The sequence below is a fragment of the Apodemus sylvaticus genome, chromosome 1, assembly GCF_947179515.1.
Source record: "Apodemus sylvaticus chromosome 1, mApoSyl1.1, whole genome shotgun sequence".
Classification (NCBI taxonomy): domain Eukaryota; kingdom Metazoa; phylum Chordata; class Mammalia; order Rodentia; family Muridae; genus Apodemus; species Apodemus sylvaticus.
In genome coordinates this window covers 175,211,181-175,234,693 of record NC_067472.1, presented here as the reverse complement: position 1 = coordinate 175,234,693, position 23,513 = coordinate 175,211,181, and the positions used below count along the sequence as shown (strand labels likewise).

General features: G+C 43.3%; 2 protein-coding genes across 2 annotated transcripts in view; both read left to right on the top strand.

The window, feature by feature from the left end:
- The window catches only part of LOC127670681 (zinc finger protein 25-like), a 46,071-nt gene extending 23,003 nt beyond the window's left edge, over positions 1-23,068 (top strand). The window contains 1 exon segment of the mRNA XM_052165124.1: positions 22,336-23,068. The gene's annotated coding sequence lies outside the window, so the exon portion shown is untranslated.
- On the top strand, positions 11,656-22,342 carry LOC127670686 (zinc finger protein OZF-like). The gene is made up of 5 exons (XM_052165138.1): positions 11,656-11,726; positions 13,469-13,595; positions 16,648-16,740; positions 19,785-19,894; positions 20,785-22,342. Exons 1-5 carry the CDS (start codon positions 11,724-11,726, stop codon positions 22,129-22,131), a joined length of 1,680 nt encoding a protein of 559 aa, XP_052021098.1. The 5' UTR covers positions 11,656-11,723; the 3' UTR covers positions 22,132-22,342.
- Positions 23,069-23,513: the final 445 nt, after the last annotated feature.

Genomic DNA, 23,513 nt, shown 5'->3' with positions numbered 1-23,513 from the left:
ACTGGGCTCTGGGAGTCTTCTTTCGTGAACAGTAGCTGAAGCACTGGGGAGAGCTGGGCCTGTACCTCATTTGTGCAGCAGAGTAGAGCTGGGCCTGGTGCAGTGGTTAAGCTGGCCGGACCTCAGAAGGGCTGTCCATTCCAGCTGCCACATTGGCTGGGCTGGCCATAGCAGTTCTGGAGAGCTCCACCTAGTGGCATGGGGGTGTAACAGTTGACATTCCGACCAACTCGGCTACTTCCTAGATCCAGATCCAGGGCTTTGATTTAGTCCACCCCAAGCTCTTCCCCATCTATGAATCGTTGTGAAGGATGTGAAAGGGCTGGTCCTGCAGGTCCAAAGCTTGAGGATCTCCATACCACAGAGCAACATCAGGATATCTGAGAGGAGTCCCAGTGAGGATCCAGGATTGATACTGCAGGAGAGTCCTGAGGCCTTGAACCAGAACCATGACTCAATTCAATTAACATTTAAATAGTAAAAATGTGCGGGAAAAGAGTATTCTGTGTGACTCAGTGCAGATTCCATGACAATATAGTTTTGTTTTTTTTTTCTCGCTTGTTTGTTGCTTGTTTTCTTTTACAGGAGCAGCCGCAAGGGCCTCCTGAGGATGGCTGTCAAGGGTCAGGAGATGCATGGGATTGGGGAGTATGATGTGAAATTCATAAAGACTCAAAAGTTAGTTAGTTTTTTTTTTTTAAGTAGGTGTAGGGATATTTTAGAAATTGTTGGAAATTCTTTTATTCCAAGAAAGAGTCCATTTAATAATTTCTTTATACCGTACATTTCTTCATATCATCAACCCAGTGAACAGCTAGTCATCCATTCAATTATTTTGAATCAAGGTCTCACTGTGGAGCCCTGGCTGGCTTTGAGCTCATTATGTAGACCAGGCGGGTCTAGAACTTGTACAGATCTGCCTGTTCTGCCTCCTGAGTGCAGGGATTAAAGCCACATGCCATGTGCTCTTTGTTTTGCTTTGCTTTGTTTTTGAAACAAGGTGTCCTTCAAATTCAGGCTGTTCTGTATCTCTATCTAGCCCAAGCCTCTCTCAGAGCCACAAATTGTCCTGTCTCAGTCTCTTGGTGCTGGAATGGCAGATGTGAAGCCAAATGCCCAGCTAAAAGATGTTTGTTAAGATTTGTTGTATTTTTAATTTCTTCGTGTGTGTTTCTGTATGTATGTGTGTGTGTGTGTGTGCGTGTGTGTGTGTGTGTGTGTGTGTGTGTGTGTGTGAGAGAGAGAGAGAGAGAGAGAGGGAGAGAGAGAGAGGGAGGGGAGGAGGATTTTATATGTCCCTGGAGACCAGAGGATTTGGACCTCCATCATTGTGAGTGGTGTGAACTGAAAACCAAATATGTTAGATTAAAAAAGGGGTCACAGGAGGTTTGGAACCAAAAGTGAGACACAGAGTCCTTCATATGAGAGCTTTACTGGGGGCATCATAGCATCACAACTGGCAACATGATGGGGTCCTGGAGGGGAGAAAAGTCTTCAGTTCTAAACAGCAAAAGAGTTTTAAACTTGAGGTTTTTAAAATAATGGGTACATTCCATATCATGTGATAGATATAAACCTATGTGCCAGGAGTCAAGGTGTAAGGCATTACACAATAGCCAGCTTATAACTCAAGACCGTCCTGGGTCTAGGCACCATGGGGAGGGGGGCTGGCTGCAGCTGCAAGGTGGAAGGAGAGAGCTCAGCTTTTAGTGAGAGCTGCAAGGTCAGCAGGGGTGGTTGGGATCTGAAGAGGGAGGGGAGGGGGCGAGGTGTGGCCAGATTTGCACGGGAGAGCGCCGCAGAAGGAGTTGTCTTCCAAGCAAAACTTCAAATATGTACTACAATCTTCAAATATGTAGTGCATTTACTTTTGATAAAAACTTTAGAGAAGATCCAGTGTGGAAACTAAAGTCTTCTCAACAAATGTTACTTAGATATACAAGCATCCACCCACACAAAACAGTTGTACACAGACTTTACATCATTCACAAAACTCAAGAGTGGATCTTAAACCTAAGTATGAACTGCAAAGTGCAGAAGTTGTGCAAGAGAACCCCGAGAAAGTAGGGGCTGGGTAGCAGTCATGACTAACAATTCCAGGGCAACTGAGCCTGCGAGAAAACCTCTCTGCTAAGCTGCAAAGCCATTCCAGCTGTCCTTTCCAAATGCAAGATATATGTGCATACTCTGAACAGAGCTATCACCTACAGGGAAGCTTACCCAGGTGGGGCAGAACTGCACAGCTGCAGCTCTGAAGTGAAGCTGTCCAGGGGCCACCAAGACAATACAGAGATGGCTCCAGATGCCTTGTCGGGTTTCTGACTTAGTCCTGGCCCAACCCCCAGGGCAGCGGGGGTGGGGTGGGGTGGGGGAGGATCTACACTGGCTATATCTAAGGACTCAGCTGCCTGCTCCTTCCTGTCCGAGTTAGTGGCTTACTCACCATGACTGGCTTCTGAATACTCCCCACAGCCCTTTAGTAGCAGCATTCAAAGCGCGATCCCTAGCAGCTGGGGTGAACCTGCACCCCCACCCCCGCTCCTGGAGTTTGTGATTGGACCGACAGGGCCGCATAAACTGATTGGCTATAGAAAGCATAGGGACTGGAGCAGCATCCTTAGGGAGGGAATGGAGCAGAGATCGTGGGTCAGCATGGCTGGCAGGAGAGGCTCAACCCTGGCCCAGCTATGGGTAGATTTGCAGGTACTGAGTGATGGCGAGACACATTCACAGTCCAAAGGAATGCCATCCCCTGCTTCAACCGCCGGGAAGGAGCCCAGCATATGCTAGATTTTTTTTTTTTTTTTTTGAACATCACAAGATTTCCAGGGATCAGGAATTCATGCCAAGAACTGTTCACACCTTATCTCTCAGGCTACATAATTTAATCCACCAAACAAACAAACAACCCAGCAACATTAAAAACATCAAGTGGAGCCTCAGGCTTGCAATCACAGCCTTTAGGAGGAAGAGACCAGAAGCCAATGAACCCATCCTGGGCTACAGAATTTGGTTTTTGTTTTTGTTTTTAAACAACACATTCGTAACACAAAACAAACTCTAAACAACTGCACACAGAAAAATAACCAAGCACATGCCTAAAAAGCAAAACAAAAAATGACTGCTGTATGAAAAAAGTATAATTTATAAAAAAAAAAAGATAAGATGCTCCTGCCTGCTTGGCCCACGTTGGGCACAGCTAGCAGAGGTGAATACTGTCCTCTGAACTTTGTAATCAAGTCCACAGCTCTGCCTGCCTTCCAGAGGAGACTTGCCAGGTCCCAGGGGTCTAGGTTAGACCCCTCCCCACCAATGCCCTGCCTGCTGGGTCTATCTGAGGCACGCCCAGAAGAGGTGAGCAGCATGCCTTTCCCTGATCTTGATCTCTGTTGTCAGACCCATGGTTCTGCCTGCCTTCCTGAGAAGACTTCCTGGTTCCAGGAATAGCTAGCCAACACCAGGTGAAAACCAGATGTCTGAGGGCCAGCTATCCCGCTACAGCAAGCCCAAGATAGCTTAACAGCCTACGAAGAAGAAGATGACCTTAAATCCAATCTTATAAAGATGATCGATGCCTTTAAAGAGGAAATGAATAGATCCCTTAAATAAATACAAAAAATTACAGCCAAATAAGTAAAGATAGAAAATAGTTCAACACCTGAAAATGGAAATGGAAACAATAATAATAATAATAATAATAATAAAACAGAGAGGGAATTCAAGAGAAGAGAAACCTAAGGAAGAGAACAGGAACTACAGATACAAACATCAACAAAATATAAGAGATGGAAGAGATGTAGAAGACACAATAGAAGATGTTGATATGGTCAAAGAAAATGTTAAAAATAAATTCCTGGCACAAAATATCCAGAAATTCTGGGAGACTATCAAAACATCAAACCTAAGAATAATAGGAATAGAAAAAGGAGGAGATTCCCGGCTCAAAGCTCCAGAAAATATTTTTAACAAAGCCATAAAAGGAAATTTCCCTAACCCAAAGAAGGAGTGTGGGAAGCCATAATGGACTGTCACTAACAGCCCGGAGGGCTGGCAGGGCAAAGGTCCTGAGTAAAACAAAGAGCCTCTCCCCATGAACTGCTGTTTGAAGGGAACTTCTGAGATAACGGCAGGATGCTCCGGACTGTGCAAACATCAATGTCTCCACCAGATGGCCCTTATCTCTTCCTGCTGAAACTGCCAAGAATGCCCCTCCCTCCTTTGTTCTTGCCTCGAGGCGAGCTCTTCCTCTGAATGCTTAAAACCTGTGTACCCCAGAAAATTAAATTAGACCTCGACAATTGAACCCCCCCCTTGCCTGGTCTCCTTTCTCTCTCCCCCCTTTGACCCTCAGGTAGCACCCCTTTGGAACCCTGAATAACTGGACCTGCTGGACGGGTCAAAGGAGATGCTTATAAACATATAAGAAGCTGACAGAACACTAAATATATTCTGTATATAAATATACAGAACACACACAACAAAAGAAAACTCCTCTGCCACATATCAATACAAACACTATATTTATAGAACAAAGGAAAAATATTAAAAACTGTAAGGGAAAAAATCCAAGTAATATATAAAGGCAGATATATCAGAATTACACCCGACTTCCCAACAGAGACTTTAAAAGCCAGAGAAAGGGTCCTGGGCAGATGTCTTGTAGACTCTAAAAGACCACAGCTGTCAGCCCAAACTACTATACCCAGCAAAACTTTTAATCATCATAAATGGAGAAAACAAGACACTTACAAAACCAAACTTGAATAATACTATCTACAAATCCATCCCTACAGAAGATAATAAAAGGAAAACTCCAACCAAAGGAGGTTGACTATACCCAAAACATACAAGAAATAAATAGTTCCACACCAGCAAAGTCAAAAGAATCAACCCCCTACACACACACACACACACACACACACACACACACACACACACACGCGCGCGCGCGCGCGCGCTCGCGCGCGCGCATACGCACACGCACACATACATACATAGCACCAAATTAAAAAATACAGGAAATAACAGTCATTGGTCGTTAATATCCCTTTTAACATCAAAGGATTCAATTTCCCAATAAAAGGAATAGTTTAACAGATGGATGTGAAAACAGGATCCCTCATTCTGCTGCAATCAAGATACAACTCAGTAAAGAAACGGACATTACCTCAGAGTAAAGGGCTGAAAAGGGTTCTCCAAGTAAGTGGACACAAGAAGCTAGCTGGAGTAGCCATTCTAATACCTAATAAAATAGACTTACAGCCAAAAGAAATGGGAAAGGACATTTCAAAGGACTTATCAAAGGAAAAATCCACCAAAATTACAAATCAATTCTGAACATATATTCCCCAAATTCAAAGGTGCCCACATTCAAAATAGAAACATTACTAAACCTTAAACCATACACATTAATGTTGGGAAACTTAAACATCATACACTCACCAATGGACAAGTCAGCAAGAAATAAACGTAACAGACAAATAATGAAACTAACCAATATTATGAATCAAATGGACCTAGCATATCTACAGAACATTTCATCCAATCACAGAAGACTATACCTTCTTCCTAGCACCTCATGGAACCTTTTCCAAAATTGGCCACATAGTCAGTCACAAAGCAAGCCTCAACAGACACAAGACTGGCCACACCTACTCTAACAAGGCCATACCCCCTAACAGTGCCACTGCCTGGGCCAAGAATATATAAACCATCACACAAAGAAACAAAAATAGGAAATAAAAAGGGAGACATAACAGATGCTAAGGAAATTCAAAGAATCATTTTTACTTCAAAAGCCTGTACTTAACAAAATTGGAAAATCTTAATGAAATTGATGATTTTCCAAACAGATACCACTTACCACAGTTAAATAAACATCAGGTAAATGATTTAAACAGCACTATAACCCCTAAGGACATATAAGCAGCCATTAAATGGCTTCCAACAACAACAACAAAAAGGCTCAGGGCCTGATGGTTTTAGTACAGAATTCTACCAGAATTTCAAAGAAGAGCTAATAATAATACTCATCAAACTATTTCACAAAACAGAAAGAGATGGAATGCTGCCCTTTCATGTTAAATGTCATATGTAACTTCAATTTTTTCAAAACCTATTTTTATTGATGGTTCTTAAATGCTTTAACCTCCCTTGTTGCCTTGTAACTATCCACCAGAGGTCGTGGAAAAGAAAGTGGTCCTGTTTAGAAAGGTTCTTTGGAGTAACTCCCCCCATCTGTGTTGTCTGGAAATCAGCAGTTCAGTTCACAGGTCAGCAGGCAGTGGCAGCAGCTTGATCCACTCTCAAACACTTCACGGATTCACTAGTAGTTCAGTCCTGTAGAGTCAGCAACAGCAGTGACATGGCCTAGCAGAGACAGCCAGGCCTCAGCCTTGGCTTGAGTCAGCAGGAGGACCTGGACGAACACCAGGAGAAGTTCTCGGCTGCGCCTCTCTAAGGGAAGTGGAGATCAGCAAAGATGCAAAACCCACAAGCGTTGCACAGCTGGCTGTACCAGCAAGCCCAAGCTCTGTCTCTGTCACTCCGTGGAGCCCTATTTATACCCTTCAAACATCATGTGTCCTCTAGGTGTCTTGTCTCAGCATGTGTGTCTGTCACAGCTGACATCACTCAGAATCAGCCCAAGTCCTTGGAAGCAGCAAGAAACTGTAGCACACCACCAGAAGTTTTTTTTGTGTGTGTTTCTCTCTATGGATTCTGATAAATGCAGCACAACTATGCAATGCAAGGCAGACCAATGCATGCATGTTGTTAGCGAAGAGTCCTTCATCATACCATTTCATGTGCTTGCCTTAGCGGAATATCCTTCCTCCTGTGTCTGCTTCAGCAAAATGTACCTTCACAAGTCTGCCTGAGCCTTTCAGAGTTGTGCCCACTTCAACTAAACATTCCTTCATGTTTGCCCCAGCAACACACCATCTAACATAACTGACTGTCCAAAGAACCCTTAACATTTCCACTTTAGTCCTGCAGAGATCAGGGTTACAAGGAACATACCTAAACATAATAAAAGCAATATGCAACATGCATATAACCAACATCAAATTAAATGGAGAGAAACTTGAGACAATTCTACTACAATCAGGGACAAGAGAAGGCTGCCCACTCTCTCCCTATCTATTCAATGGAGTACATGAAATTCTTGCTAGAGAAATAAGAAAACTAAAGGAGATTAAGGGGATAAAAATTAGAAAGGAAGAAGTCAAAGTATTTGCTATTTTTTGGATCATATGATAGTATACAAAAGGGACCCCAAAAATTCTACCAGAGAAATCCTACAGTTCACACTTTCAGCAAAGTGGCTGTATACAAAACCAACAACAACAACAACAAAAAATCAGTAGCCCTCCTTAACAAATGATAAATGGACTGAGAAAGAAATTAGGAAAACAGCACCTTTTACACTACTCAAGAATTATATAAGATAGCTTGGTGTATTTCTAACCAAGCAAGCAAAAGACCTATATGACAAGAACTTGAATTCTCTCTCTCTCTCTCTCTCTCTCTCTCTCTCTCTCTCTCTCTCTCTTTTGGATTTGGTTTTTTTTTTTTTTTTTTTCGAGACAGGGTTTCTCTGTGTAGCCCTGGCTGTCCTGGAACTCACTCTGTAGACCAGGCTGGCCTCGAACTCAGAGATCTGCCTGCCTCTGCCTCTGCCTCCCAGAGTGCTGGGATTAAAGGCGTGCACCACCACCGCCAGGCGAACTTGAATTCTCTAAAGAAAGAAATTGAGGAAGATACCAGAAGATGGAAAGATCTCCCATGCTCATGGATCAGTAGGGTTAACATAATGCAAATGGCCATCTCAGGACAAGCAGTATACACATTTGATGCAATGTCCATCAAAATTCCAACATAATTCTTTACAGACCTTGAAAGAGGACTCCTCAACTTCATATAGTAAAACAAAAAACACAAGATAGCGAAAATAGTCTTGAACAAGAAAATAATTTCAAATAGACCTTTATCTATCACCCTGTACAAAACTAGAGTCCAAGTGGATCAAAGACCTCAACATAATACCAGGTATATAAATCTGATGAAGAGAGAGTGGGGAATCGCTTTGAACTCATTGGAACGGGAGATGACTTCTAAATAGAACACCAGCAGCACAGACACTAAGATTAATCATAAATAAATGGTACTTCACAAAACTGAAAAGCTTCTGCAAGGGAAAACAACACAAAACAAAAAAACAAGCTACAGAATGGAAAAAGATCTTTACCAACCCTACATCTGACAGAGAGCTGATAGCAAAAATATATAAAGAACTCAAGTAACCAAATAACGCAATTTAAAACACAGAGCTTAATAGAGAATTTTCCACAGAGCTATCTTTAATGTGCAAGAAGCACTTAAAAGAAATGTTCAATATCTTTAGTCGTCAGGGAAGCACAAATAAAAACGATGGTAGCATTTCATCTTATACCCCTTAGAATGGCTAAGATCACTAACTCACATGAGCGTACATACTGGTAAGGTTGTAGAACAAGGGGAACCTCCCGCCATTTCTGGTGTGAGTGCAAACTTGTACAACTCTTTGGAAATCAATTTGTCAGTGTCTTAGAAAATTTGTAATAGTTCTAACTCAAGACCCAGCTATACCACTCCTGGGCATATACCGAAAAGATGGTCTACCAAATGAAAAAAAATAAACAAACAAATAAAAAAGCCCAAACACTTGCTCAGCTATGTTTATAGAAACTTTACTCATTATAGCCAGAAACTGGGAGCAACCCACATCCCCCTCAATGGAAGAATGGATAAAGAAAATGCGTTTCATTTACATAATGGAATATTGCTCAGCTAGGAAAAACAAAAGTATCGTGAATTTTGCAGGCAAGTGAATGAAACTAGAAATTCTGAATGAGGTAACCGAGACCCAGAAGGACATGCATATCATGTACTCACTTATAAGTAGATATTAGCCATAATGTACAGGATACCCATGCTACAGTCCACAGCCCCAAAGAAGATAAGTGACATGTAGGGCCCAAGGAGGATTCTTTTTTTTTTTTTTTTAAGATTTATTTATTTTATGTATGTGAGTACTCTGTTGCTCTCTTCAGACACACCAGAAAGGTGCACTGGATCCCATTACTGATGGTTGTGAGCCACTGTGTGGCTGCTGGGAATTGAACTCAGGACCTTTGGAAGAGCAGTTAGTTCTCTCTGTCTCTCTCTGTCTCTCCCTGTGTCTCTGTCTCTCTGTGTATCTCTCTCTGTGTCTCTCTCTCTGTCTCTCTGTGTCTCTCTCTGTGTGTCTCTCTCTGTCTCTCTCTGTCTCTCTGTCTCTGCCTCTCTGTCTCTCTGTCTCTCCCTGTGTCTCTGTCTCTCTGTGTCTCTCTCTCTGTGTCTCTCTCTGTCTCTCTGTGTCTCTCTCTGTGTGTCTCTCTCTGTCTCTCTCTCTGTCTCTCTGTCTCTGCCTCTCTGTCTCTGTGTCTCTCTCTGTGTGTCTCTCTGTCTCTGCCTCTCTCTCTCTCTCTCTCTCTCTCTCTCTCTCTCAGATAGGGTTTCTCTGTGTAGCCCTGGCTGTCCTCGAACTCATTCTGTAGTCCAGGCTGGCCTTAAACTCAGAAATCCGCCTGCCTCTGCCTCCCAAGTGCTGGGATCAAAGGCGTGCGTCACCACCACCCTGTGGCCCACCAGGCCCCATTACTATTCTTAACTGCTGAACCATCTCTCCAGCCCCTCAAGGGAGCCCCCCCTTTTTTTATTGGATATTGTCTTTATTTACATTTCAAATGTTATCCGTTCTCCATGTCTCTCGTCTAGAAACCCCCTATCCCACCCCCCTCCCCCTGCCTCTATGAGGGTGCTCCCCCACCCACCCACCCCTGGCATTCCCCTACACTGGGGTATTGAACTCCCACAGGACCAAGGGCTGCTCCTCCCCCTGATGTGTGACAAGGCCATCCTCTGCTGCACACTCAGCTGGAGCCGTGGCTCCCTCCATGTGTACTCTTTGGTTGGTGGTCCAGCCCCTGGAAGCTCAGGGGTCTGGCCGGTTGACACTGTTGCTTCCCCCACAACCATGGGGCTGAAAACCTCCTCAGCTCCTTCAGTCCCTTCTCCATCTCCTCCAACCAGGGACCCCACACTCAGTCCAATGGTAACTTAGTCAGGGAAGAAATAAAAAAAGAAAGTCAAGACTTTTAGAGTTCAATGAAAATGAAGGCACAACATACCCCAACTTACTGGGGTCAAGAGGCGCTTGTGGAAGGGAACCAAGTGCGGCAGTTCCTGGGAAGTTCCAGCCAGCAACTGACCAAAGCAGAGGCAGATGCCTAGAGCCAACCATCAGGCTGAACTCAGGGAATCCGGTGGGGGAACTGGCAGGACTGGAGGAGTTGAGGGGGATTGCAACACCATTGGAAGAACAGCATAGGCTGGCCTGACCACCCAGTCCTCTCGGGGACTAGACCACCAACCACTGAGTGTACCTAAAGGGATCTTTGGCTCCAGATATATATGTAGCAGAGGATGGCCCCTCCTGACAGCAATAGGAGGGAGGCCCTTTGTCCCTGGGAGGTTTGATGCCCCAGAAGAGGGGGATGCTGGAGCCTGGTGGTTCGGAGAGTGGGGAAGCACTCTCATACAGGCAAAAGGAAGGGGGGAGGGCGTTGTGGGATGGGGGGGGGCATGGTAGAGGGGTAACTGGGAAGTGGGATATTATGGGATGGGGGTTGGTGGAGGGGGTAACAGGGAAGTAGGATTTCGTCTGAGATGTAAACAAATGGAATGATCAATAATAATAAAAGAAATACATTTTAAAATCTGGGAGTTTTTACATATTAATCAAAAAAAAATCCCAGCCTCTGTGTCTGGTTTTTGATAAGGCTGATATTTCCACTTATGAATAAGAAACATTTTGTCTTGGTCAGGGTTTCTATTCATGCACAAACATCATGACCAAGAAGCAAGTTGGGGAGGAAAGGGTTTATTGAGCTTACACTTCCATGTTGCAGTTCATCACCAAAGGAAGTCAGGACTGGAACTCAAGCAGGTCAGGAAGCAGGAGCTGATGCAGAGGCCATGGAGGGATGATTCTTACTGGCTTGCTTCCCCTGACTTGCTCAGCCTGCTCTCATAAAACCCAAGAGCACCAGCCCAGAGGTGGTACCACCCACAAGGGGCCCTCCCCACTTGATCACTAATTGAGAAAATGCCCCACAGCTGGATCTCATGGAGGCACTTCCCCAACTGAAGCTCCTTTCTCTGTGATATCTTCAGCCTGTGTCAAGTTGACACAGGAAACTAGCCAGTACATTTGTATATCAACATTAGCGGCTATAACCTTAGGTAGAAGGTTATCCTCAAATATTCAATTAATCGTGGAGAAGCTTCTCAGTTTTTCCTCGAAGCCAGAGGGCTTGCCCAGGAGACATCCTACAACCTCTCTGGCTTTGTGGGCAAGGCACACACCCTCCCTTGCTCCTCTGCCCTCCACATAGGAGTCCAAGGCTTGAAGCCCTGCCCAATCAAAAGCACTGTTAAAAGAGCATCCAATCAGATTCGCTGACAGACAGGGAGCCGGCTCAGTTTAGAACTAAGGTTCTCTTTTCTTCTCCCACCCCCATCCCCCACCTCCCCACCCCCACCTCCCCACCCCCAGCCTTGGGATCTGTCAGGCGCTTCTCCATCTCTGCCTCATCCTGTTTTCATTGTCTCGCTGCTTGCTGCTGAGACTGGAACCGGAAATGGTGAGCGCGTGGCGTCCTGACCTGGGCTCTGTGTTGGAGCATCTCACCTTCCAGCCTGGCCCCTCCGGACAGTCCTGTCCAGCCCGGGACTGGTGTCCTGCCAAGGCTGATGGGTTTTCGGGACCTGGGCTTTTGAGAGTGGCTTGGCCAGGCGCGCCGCGGAAAGCGCAGTCGTCGCTGCATCTAGGCCAGTGCGTTCCCGGACTCGCACTGTGTTTTCCGCTGGGTTCTGAGTGCACCTCTGGGTTTGTGTGTCTGCCTCCATGACTTTGCGGTTTTTGAACCGGACTCTCCAAATCTAGGTGTACGAGCGCCGGCCAGCACTATGGCTCTGCTGCCGCATTAGTTTTCACTTAAGGAAATGCTTCCTGAGGAGAAGCCAGTGGCTGATTGAATCTCTGTCCTTCCCCTTACTCACCTGGGGAGGTGGGTCCTGGGCTAGCTGGACCTAGGCATGTAAACAGACTCTTGGTTTATCTCTGCTGTCACTTCATCTTTGTTTAATTCAACATTTTTATTTTAAAATGATATTTTTATTTTACATGTTTATTTTACCAACATGTACGCTTGCCCACCTCGTGAGTACCAAGTGGCCTTGGAAGGCAGAACAGGACATCAAATCCACTGAACTAGAGTTACAGTTGTAAGCCACCATGTGGATGCTGTGAATTGAACCTGGTCCCCTGCATCAGCAGACAGTACTTTTAGTTGTTGAGTTCCAACCCTGTTTAATTATTTTTATGACATGACCAATATATTACATTGTAGCTGTACTGATGTTACATTCTCCTGCTTTAAAAATTATACACATATATGATATGTATAATTACCCAATTGTCTCTTCACAACAAATCTCTCTAGTATGTGTGTGTGTGTGTGTGTGTCATCATGAGCAAAGGCACCTTCCCAGTGACCACACTAAAGAGAAATATGATGTCCCCTCCAGTATCTATTAAGTACCTAGAGCTCTATAGGGGGAAGTGAGGCCTTATGCATCCTTCTCCATCCCTGGATGGGTGATGGGCCTTGTCTTGGGAAGTAGGCACTGCAGCTGTGAGGTCCTGGGTGCAGTAGCTGTGTCGTTCCTGACAGTGTTTCCCAGTACTCCTGCCCACAGGCTGACTCTCACACTTTCCACGCCCGCATCAGTGGTGTTCCCTGAACCTTGGAGAGGGTGAGAACAGATGCCCATGTGCGGCTGAGCAGTCAGTGGTCACTTATTCCTGGCATTCTGCCCTGTTACAAGTTTCTGTATTAACTGTTTCCTACTGGAAACAAGCTTCTCTGACCAGGACTGGGATTAGTGCTACACCATTTAACCATTTTTAAGACAGAGTGCTAGGAGTTTCCTTTTAACCACAGCCTTTTCCTTTCAAACACTTGTACTCTGGACATCACAGTGGCAGGAGATTGAAATAACTCATCACATTGGATCCATAACCAGAGCGCAGGAAACCAATGTTTTATCTCCCCACCCCCTTCTTAAAACTCAGGACCCAGCACTTGAGACAGCAGCATCCACAGTGGATGGGTCCTTTCACCTCAGTCAAACTACTTTTAAAAAATTCCAACTCATGTCTCCATACTCTAGACCGTTTGTCGTTGAGGTTTCTCTCCCATGATCTCACAGCCTGCCGAGCCTTCAGGGAAAACCACACAGGGAGGGTGGTGAAACCACACAGAGAGGATTGGTGTCCCCAAAGCCGAGTGCTTGTGGTCTAAAAAGGAACGTGTCACTCCAGGGTTCCGTGTCCTTTGAAGACATCGCTGTGGACTTCACCTGGGATGAATGGCAGGGTCTGGATGCTGCTCAGAGGACCCTCTACAGGGACGTGATGCTGGAGAACTACAGCAGTCTCCTGTTCCTGGGTAAGGCCGAGCTGCCACTCGCAGTGCCGACTGCATTTTTGGATGGTAATTTTAGGAATTATTGCTGACTTTGGGCGTGGGGGACAGAGTTTTCAAGACAGCCTGTTCTACAGAGCCAGTATCTGAACAGCTAGCTCTACACAAGAAAACCCTGCCTTGGGAGGCAGGGCTCACTCATTACTTCCATATGCATCTCAGTAAATGCTCCTGTCTTCTGCCCATTCCCCTCTCCCCTGGATGTTTTCAGCATTCTAAGTATTGCTAGGTTTTTGTTGTTGTTGTCATTGCTGTTGTTGTTTTTCTTTTTTTTCTTTTTCTCATTACTACTGAACAGTAAACTTCACTTGCAATAAGGACTGTCCAGTAGCACCAAGAGGTCCCACCCCTGCTCAGGTTATACCTAGTGTGTCACATAGTTGGCTAAAAGCCAGTCCTGAATGGAATGCTGGTCGTGTTTATAACAACCCTGTGTGGAAATTTCAAGAGACCCACAATATTATCATCACCCGAGAGCCAGGCATCTGCTCTATGGTCCTGTGCTGCGGTGACTGTGGACAGGAATCTCCTGCAGGTCACCACAGCTACTCGACTTTAAGCTCAGAGGAAATGACAGCACTGTAGCTTCCTATAACCCCCTCCAGTGTGTGCATGTCACCGTAAGACTTCATTCACTTCAGTGAGTAGTGCTAGTCTAGTGCCACAGTAGATAGTTATCTATTAACACCACCACCACATGCTGGTACCAAAGGATTGAGCATCTCGTCTTTGGAGGACATTTTAGATCCAGAGGATAACACTGAACATACAAGCTTTTATACTTAGGTTATCTAATTGTTTCAGTGTGTGTGTGTGTGTGTGTGTGTGTGTGTGTGTGTGTGTATCTCTATGCCAGTGCCCTGGTGTTTTTGTTACTGTCTGTGATCATGCTGCTATTACAGGGACTTCAGGCTTGTTCTCTGGGGTTGCTTTGACAATTGGCAATGTGTTAGTTGTAATCTTGGGTTGCTTTTCTATTTCTGAAGAATATCATTGGTATTAAAATTGAGTATTTTAATGAAATGGAATGTCACTTTGAGTAGTGTCACTATTTAAAATATTTTTCTCATCTATAAAACAAAATGGTATGTGATTCATGGACCACCCCCCAGCCCTGGGGAGGGGGGCCCTGAAACAAGGTCTTTCTATCGGGCATAATCACTGTTGTGTGAAAGTATAGTCCTGTGTCTAGTTTATCAGAGCTTGCACACTATATACCATATAGCTGAGGATGGCCTTTAAATATGTTATTTGAATGTTTATTTTATGTGTATGTATGTCCAAGTGTGTATCTGTGTGTCCGGTAGCTTGGGGATGGGGGACAGAAGGGGGCATCAGATCTCCAGGAGCTGGAGTTACAGATGGTGGTGAGCTGCCATATGGGTCGGGCAGACTGAACTCCAGTTCTCTGCAAGGCATTTAGTGCTCTCTGCCATGAGCCATGGACTCTGCCCCTCCCGTTTAAGTCTATTTGTTTGTTTCTTGAGATAAGAAATTTCTGTGTAGTCCTGGGTATCCAGGGACTCTATAGACCAGACTGGCCTAGATTTCAAAGATTCACTCACCTCCGCCTCCTGTTGGATCATACAGTATTTATATATATGCCCTCAGAGCTAACCAGGAGTGGGGAGGTGGAGGGAGAAGGTGGAGGAGCAGGAGGAGGAGGAGGTGATGCACTGCTGCATACACAAGAACACCCTTAGCCATGTGTTTAGCTGTCACCGTACTCCTCAGTATGGTGGACACAGCAACCAAACAACAAGTACAATAACCCCAGGGAACACAGGCACAACAATTCTCAACAAGATAGAAAAACAACCAGCACATAAAGCAATTAGAAGCTATGGTCATGTGTGATTCATACTAGGACTGCAGCACTCACCATATGGAAATGGGAAACATACACATGCACTGAATGATAAACAGTCATATTTCTACATACAGTGGCACCTGTCTCTAATCCTGAGGAGTCGGGGCAAGTCAAGTTCTGTGAGTTCCAAGCTAGCCAGGTTTGCCTAGGAAGACCCTGTCTCAAATAACCACCAGCAACACAACAAAAATTGCCACATGCATACACTAGGTACATTAAAGGTACTGTTATGGCCTCAAACTCAGAGATCTGTCTGCTTCTGTTTCCTCCTGAGTGCTGGGATAAAGGCATGTGCCATCACCGCCCAAGTTAGGCTTCTTAAAATGTTTGGAACTCTCTCTGGCCTGCTACTTTGCCCCTTTGACTATAATGTGACAGAGTCATTTGCTGGTGTATGACTCCTCTCTCCAGTTTTGTTTCTTTGTTCTCCTTGTCTTCCAGAAAACACAGGGAAAACATTTTCTTTTCAATGATCATGTGTGTGTATTGAATGAACCTTATATTCTATTGATTTTTAAACTCTGCCTGGGTTATTTAACTTATTTATTTTGGGAAAAGAATCTTTCTTCATGGCCCTGGCTGGCCTGGATTTCATTATGTATACTAGGTTGATCTTTAACTCAAAGTGATCTGCCTGCCTCTTCCTTCCAAGTGCTGTGATTAAATACATGCCTTACCATGCCTAGGAGTTTATTTGATTTAAAACATTTTTAAAATTTATTTTCCTTTATACCATGTGCATTGAGTATATACAGACTGAAAAGAGAGTGCCGGATTTGCTGGAACTGGACTTAGAGGTGGTGTGTGCCGCCTGATATGGTTACTGGGAACTGAACCCAGGTCATCTGCATGATTAGCCAGCGGTCTGAACAACTGGAACATGTCTTCAGTCCCTGGTATAATTTGTATTAAATAGTCTTTTCTTTTATTGTGTTTTCTCTTCCATTCACTTCTGTTTTCTTAAATTATCTGGACATCATTATACTGATTGAAGATGATAGTCCAGTCAGTGTTGAGTGAAAGTGTAAACCCTCTAAGGAAAGTGTCTGATTTACTGATAAAAGAACAGGCCCTGAATTTTGTCTTTCTTTAGTAGACTGCACCTAGCACTTTTGTAAAACTTGTTTATTCTTCACCACTTAACAGGATATTGCATGACCAAACCTGAGGTGATCTTCAAGTTGGAGCATGGATTTGGGCCATGGCCTGTGGGAGAATTCTCTGTCTGCAGCCTTCCAGGTCAGTGAATGCATATCAAGCCAAAGCAGGCAGCAAGGGGGCAGTTACCATGCTGGATATGTTGAATGCTTCTTACCAGCTTACCTAGCCCTGGCCAGACTCTCATTGTTGGAGTTTCTGGAAAGAATTAGGCGTATCAACCCATCACCGAGTTTTAAGTTGTTTCTGATGTGTTTTCCTCATATGAAAAGTTTTTGTCTGAATGATGCCCTATTGCTGACTGACACATGCCATGGATGAGGCCAGCTATCAATCAACAGACAGCACCTAGTGGTAAGGTGAGAACAGAGGACCTAGATTAGAGCCTAGTAACACGCCCCAAGCTGCCGCACTTTGTTGGCTCCTGACAGACAGTGCTCTCAGAGCAGACGAATAAAAAATGCCCTGCCCCTTGAACTCTCTACTTCATGGTTGGTGTGTTGACTTTCTTTCTTTTTTTTGATTCAGTTCTTCTGTGTTTACATTTTTTTCCTTCCTTGCAGGCTTATATAACTTTGTGGTTTTCCTTTTTCCACCAGATTCATTATCTCCTGTGGGTTTTCTGTTTCCTTTTCATGGCTTTCTTTCCATTTTTATTTTTGTTTTTATTTTCCTGTTACCTAGCCCTCTTTTCCACTTTCCTTATCTATATCTGTTTCAGTTTTATTATCTCATATACATTTCTTCTTTTTGTTTCTTTGTTTGTTTGGTTGGTTTTTCAAGATAGTGATTGTGTTGCTTTAACTGTCCTAGAACTGTCTCTGTAGACCAGGCTGGCCTTGAACTGAGAGATCCACCTGCTTCTGCCTCCCAAGTTCTGGGACTAAAGGCATGCCCCTAGAGGCCCAGCTGTCCATTAAGGCTCGTAAACATCACCTACAAGTAACAGGTTATACAATCAATATAGCAAAGCTACAGGTAAAAATAAGTTCTATGTATTATTTGTAACCAGCCAAGTTCAGTAATCCTGAGATAGGTCTTCAGCCAGGACAATAAGTGGTTTTTTTAAAGCAGCATCTCATGCATTCCACGATGACACCACCATTATTGTCTTGGGGAGGATCACCTTGAATTTCCGAGATGGGTACCACCCTGCATAATTCATGTAGTGCTGGGGATTGAATCCAGGACTCTGTGTGTGCTGGGCGAGCACGCTACCAACTGAATTTCATCCTTAGATTTCAGTGTCTTTTCTATACATGAATAATGGGCATGGTGAGAAGGAAATGAAGAAAACAATGTAATTTAAAATTGCCTCCAAGTAACCCTAAGCCACCTAGGAATATTCTCAATAGTGTGTGTAGTTAAACCAGTAACAGTGGTGAAACTGAGTTTAGCCTGCTGGCTCAATAGATAAGAGACTGGAGTTCAGTCACTGACAGCAGTATGGTTGAAGGAGAGAACAGACTCCTATGGGTTTGTCCTCTGACCTCCACGTGAGTGGTGTGGTATGTGTGCACTCTCACATATAGACAAACACATGTAATCTTTTCAAAGAAATTGAGGAAGACAATACAGTAATTAAAGATGCTATATGTTCATATATTAATACAATTAGTTTACTCATAATGTCTTTAATTTTTAAGATGATGATGATGATGACGATGACTTTATGTATAGGCCTGCTGGGTGTGGCAGGGTCATGTGTGCCACAGCATGTATGTGGAGGTCAAAGGCCAACTATGTGGAGATTTTTTTTCTTCCACCCTTCTGTGGATTCAGAGGATGGAACTCACAGTGCCAGGCTTGCACAGCAAGCATCTTTTCCAGATGAGCCATCTAGCTAGCCCCTAAAATATCCTCTTAATGAAAGCTGTGCACACATTCAGTGCACTCCCATGAATGATAACATATTCTCTAGAAAACAGGAAAATATAAACATGTAATTGTCTTATAGAAGAAGTAATACAAACTAGCCAATGGAATCCTGCAGAAAAGGTGATGCTGAACTTATCCCTATACCTTCTTTCAAATAATGCTACAAGAGCCACATGAGCAAAGACAGCAAGCTGTTGGCAGAAACCTTTAGCACAGACCTTGTGCCGGACCTTCACAATGATCCAAAAGTATATTCATACAACTTTAGCCATCTTTTTCTCAATAGTATTACCAAGAAGCTATGGTTCAACAAAAGGACTTTCAAAGATGATTCTGTAAAAAGGACATATCCACAAAAAAATAAAAATAAAAGACTAAATGTAGACAGATATTTCTTACACTGTACATATGGAACAGAGACCTTAACCAGAGGCCTTTAATCTTGAAACAGCTGGAGAAATCCATGCGAACACAATTGCATGCGCAATGTGTGTTGACTTCTGAACAGACTGTAAACATCTCTGGAATATGGATCTACCAGGGCATGGTGGGTCATGCCTGTAATCCCCAAAGTGAACGGAATTCAAGGTCATTCTCTACATAATAATGTTCAAGGCCAGAATATGTTAGATGACACATGTCTGAAACAAAAGCAACTACAACAACACAAATGAATGCCTAGATTTTAAATTTAAAATTTCTGGCTAGTAATATCCAGACTGGAAGTGCATGATATAGATAAAAAAATGTGTTTGCCAGTATTCATTCAATGTAGGATTAATATAGTGAATATATGAAAAAAGAACCCATATTCACAGTTGGTGATAATAGAGAATTATTCACCTCCTATGAAGACATAGAACAGCTGTATGAAGCAAGGATGCCATCCTGGGTAAATGCACAGTGAGACCGTGGGTGCAGGGCTGCCCTTTACCATGTTCTTAGTAACCAAGATACAATGTTGTTCTCAGTGCTCATCACTGGATTCATCAAAAAAGATGATGATAATTTCAGATGTATTATGTAACTGAAAAGAATCAGATTGTGCTGGGCCTGGTGGCACTCATGCAACATGAAGTAAATAAATTTATTATATGCTTCAAAAGAACTGAAAATGTATACTGATATCATAAGTCAATATTATTTTATACTTTCTATGAGGTTAAGAAGATGCATTTTATTTTTGAGTTACATGAAAAGGATTTCAGAATTATTCACGGGCAGTGATATTTTTAATATCATTTTAGGCATTTATAAAAAGACTGCCCGGAATGAGAGTGACCAGGAAAATCACAAAGGACATCGGTGGCAAGTTGAAATTGCCGACACTCAGACATCAAATGACAAAATTGTTGAAGTAAGTAAGATATTTAACGTGAGCTCTTACCATATTTTAGATCTAGACATACATGTTGGAAATTACTTAGTGATGTTTCTTCAAGAATTTAACCCAAATCAAGAAGATGGCTCAGTGTGTAAGAAGACATGTGCTCCTTATGGTGGATAATGAGGAAAACCCCTGAAACTTGTTCTCTGACCTTCGTGTGTGTGTGTGTGTGTGTGTGTGTGTGTGTGTGTGCATGCGCGCGCACAAGTGTGCGCCCTGGTGTGCATATGTATATAAGTACAAACACAAGTGTAATTTGAAAGATAAAAGAAAGTAACTTGGGCCTGGGAAGATTGTTTAACCACTGCGGGGTGCTGCCTACCATTCCTTCTAAGCTAGGAAGTTTCAGGTCCAGTGAGAGACCTGATTTCAAAACATCAGGCAAATAGTGATTTATGAAGACACTGAACATCACCCTCTAGTAACCTTACACATGCACACATGCACACAGAGAGACATGTAAACGTGTGTTTACACAAATGTGCCCTCATATACAATGAGGAAGGAACCCATAGCTTAGTGTCATTCTCTATTAAGACAATGTAGTTATTAAGAGCCAGTGGGAGAGGAATGTGACAAGTCTAATCATAGTGGAAAATTCTTCTGATATCACGATCAAATTAATTTGCCAAAACCTCAGTCAAAGTTCACAGTGGTGTTTTCAATATATTTGACCAGGTATATTGTTTTACATAAAGGCAATAAATATTATTAACTAATGAATTTTCATATATAAGAGATATCTGGTAAACTCAGTAAATATTTGAAATCCTTATATATTCTAAGCCAAAATCAGAGAGCACATTCTAGGAAAAAGCCCTATGGCTATATGATATATAACTTAATTCCTCACGTTCAAGGCAGACCTGAAGGTGGCACAGAAGACTCAACAACGGACAATGTCCTATAAAGGCAAGGGATGTTTGAAGACATTTTGCCAACTATCACAGCACACAAGGAGTCAGATGACTTACACATGTAAGAAGAAAAGTGTCCTTTATAAGTCTCCTCTCAATAACTGTCAGAGTCTTAATGAGGAGACACTGTCTAAACACAGACAATGCAGCAATACATTTTCTGGGAAGTCACACCTGACGGAACAGAGAAGCCATGAAGGGGAGAAGACATATGAAAGCTCAGGATGTGGGAACACTTCCCACACCAAGTCTCAGCGTCAGAACGCTCACAGAGATGAGAAGCCCTACAAATGTCTAGAATGTGGGAAATATTTCCACTACAAGTCACAAATCATTGAGCATCAAAGGAGTCATACAGGTGAGAAGCCTTATGAGTGTGCAGAATGTGGAAAATCTTTCAGCTATAAATCACACCTCACTGTACATCACAGAAGTCACACAGGGGAGACGCGTCATGAATGTTCACAATGCAGAAAAGTTTTTTACTATAAGTCACAACTCATGCAGCACCAGAAAATTCATGCAGGGGAGAAGCGCTATGAATGCACACAATGCCCCGAAGCTTTCTACTTTAAGAAACAACTTATTCATCATCAGAAAACTCATAGTGCCGAGAAGCCCTTTAAATGTAAAGAATGTGGTAAAACTTTCAACTGGAGATCCAACCTTGCTGTTCATCAGAAAATTCATAGTGGGGAGAAGCCCTTTGAATGCAAGCAATGTGGAAAAGCATTTTACTGCAAGTCCCACCTCACTGTACATCAGAGAACTCACATAAATAAAAAGCTCTATCAGTGTTCACAGTGCAGGAAAGCATTTTACTCTCAGACACAGCTTGCTCTACACCAGAGAATTCACACCGATGAGAAGCCCTATGAATGTAAGCAATGTGACAAAACATTCTACAGCAAGTCTGGACTTACTGCACATCAGAAAACTCATACGGGTGAGAAGCCCTATGAATGTAAAGAGTGTGGGAAAGCATTCTATAACAGGTACCTGCTCATTGAACATCATAGAGTGCACACGGGTGAGAAGCCCTACCAGTGTGCAGAGTGCAAGAAAGCATTTTTCTCCAAGAAACATCTTTCTCTCCATCAGAAAACTCACGCAAGTGAGAAGTCATTTCGTTGTGCAGAGTGTGGGAAAGCTTTCTCCTGGTTGTCACACCTCACTCAACATCAGAGAATCCACACGGGTGAAAAGCCCTATGCATGTGAACACTGTAGGAAGACTTACTACTTTAAGAGACAACTCACTCGACATGAAAGAACACATGAGAAGTCATGAGGTGTAAATAGTGCAGGAGACCATTTCAGTGCAAATGCAACCTTCCTGTATATGAAAGAGCGCAAACAAGGGAGAGACGCTGTGGTGAGAAGGTTTCCTCCCTCTTGGATACCTTACTCCAAGTCAGCTGAGAAAGCTTGACTGAAAAGAATGTATGAACTCTTAAGTGTATAATTAGAAAGCTTGTGAGTGGAAATGATTAAGGTAAGAACTGTGGACATTTTCTAGTGTGAGTCAGGTGTTACTCAGCCAATGAACATATACTGGAGTCTGTCTGCACACATTGTTGGAAGGCATGTACCACATGTACTGTCTGTAAGAATTCATGCATGGGGCTGTCTCCTGTGAAGTTGGAATCTATACACTATATACTTTCTTATTCTTCAGATGACTTGAGTATATTGTGGGTGAGTGACACAGAATGTAAAGAGCAGGGGAGAGCTTTCTAACTTTAAGTTCCATCAGTTCACCCTGAAAGCTTTTACAGGTGTGGGCCCCCGTGAAATTAATGGAAATAGACACATTTTTGAGACAAAATGGGGCCTCTGCATTAGCAACTCCTCATGTGATCTGCCAAGCAGAACAAAAAGCATAGTGAGATGTATTACTTCATGCCTTCAGTTCTAGGTCCTGCTGCTGCAGGCTTCCTGCAACTCAGTGATTGAAGAGTGAACTTAGCAACCAACATAGGCAGGTTCCATTTGACAAAAAGCAGAAAAGCTGTCTTGAAGTTCCCTGTGTCAGATGATGACATTGTAACCTATGTGTTCAAAACCCTATGAATCCAGAAAGTACCAAACTTTTGAAGTGAACTTGAAATCTATCTGGCATCAGAAACCCAACAGACTTTGATTAAACAGAGGATTCTACTATGAAAACATACTTCAGTATTTCATGTGACTTTTTTTTACAAGTATTCACCAAGTATTCTTAGTGTAAGTGTACAGCATTCAGTCATGCTTCCACAAGTGAAAGCACATTTTGTCTTAGTTAGGGTTTTACTGCTGTGAACAGACACCATGACCAAAGCAACCCTTATAGGACCACATTCAATTGGGGCTAGCTTACAGGTTAGGAGGTTACGTCTATTATCATCAAGGTTGGAGCGTGGCAGCATCCTGACAGGTGTGGTGCAGGAGGACCTGAGACTTCTACATCTTCATTGGAAGACTGCTAGCAGAATACTGGCTTTCAGGCAGCTAGGATGAAGGTCTTAAAGCCTACATCCACTGTAGCACACCTCCAATAATGCTACATCTCCAAATAGTACCACTCTCTGGGCCAGGCATATTCAAACCACGACACCTTTGATGTTTGCACACTAGCTTGTCTTAAACGTGGCTCAGTGGTGCTCATCAGGCTTGTGCTGTGTCTACACATAG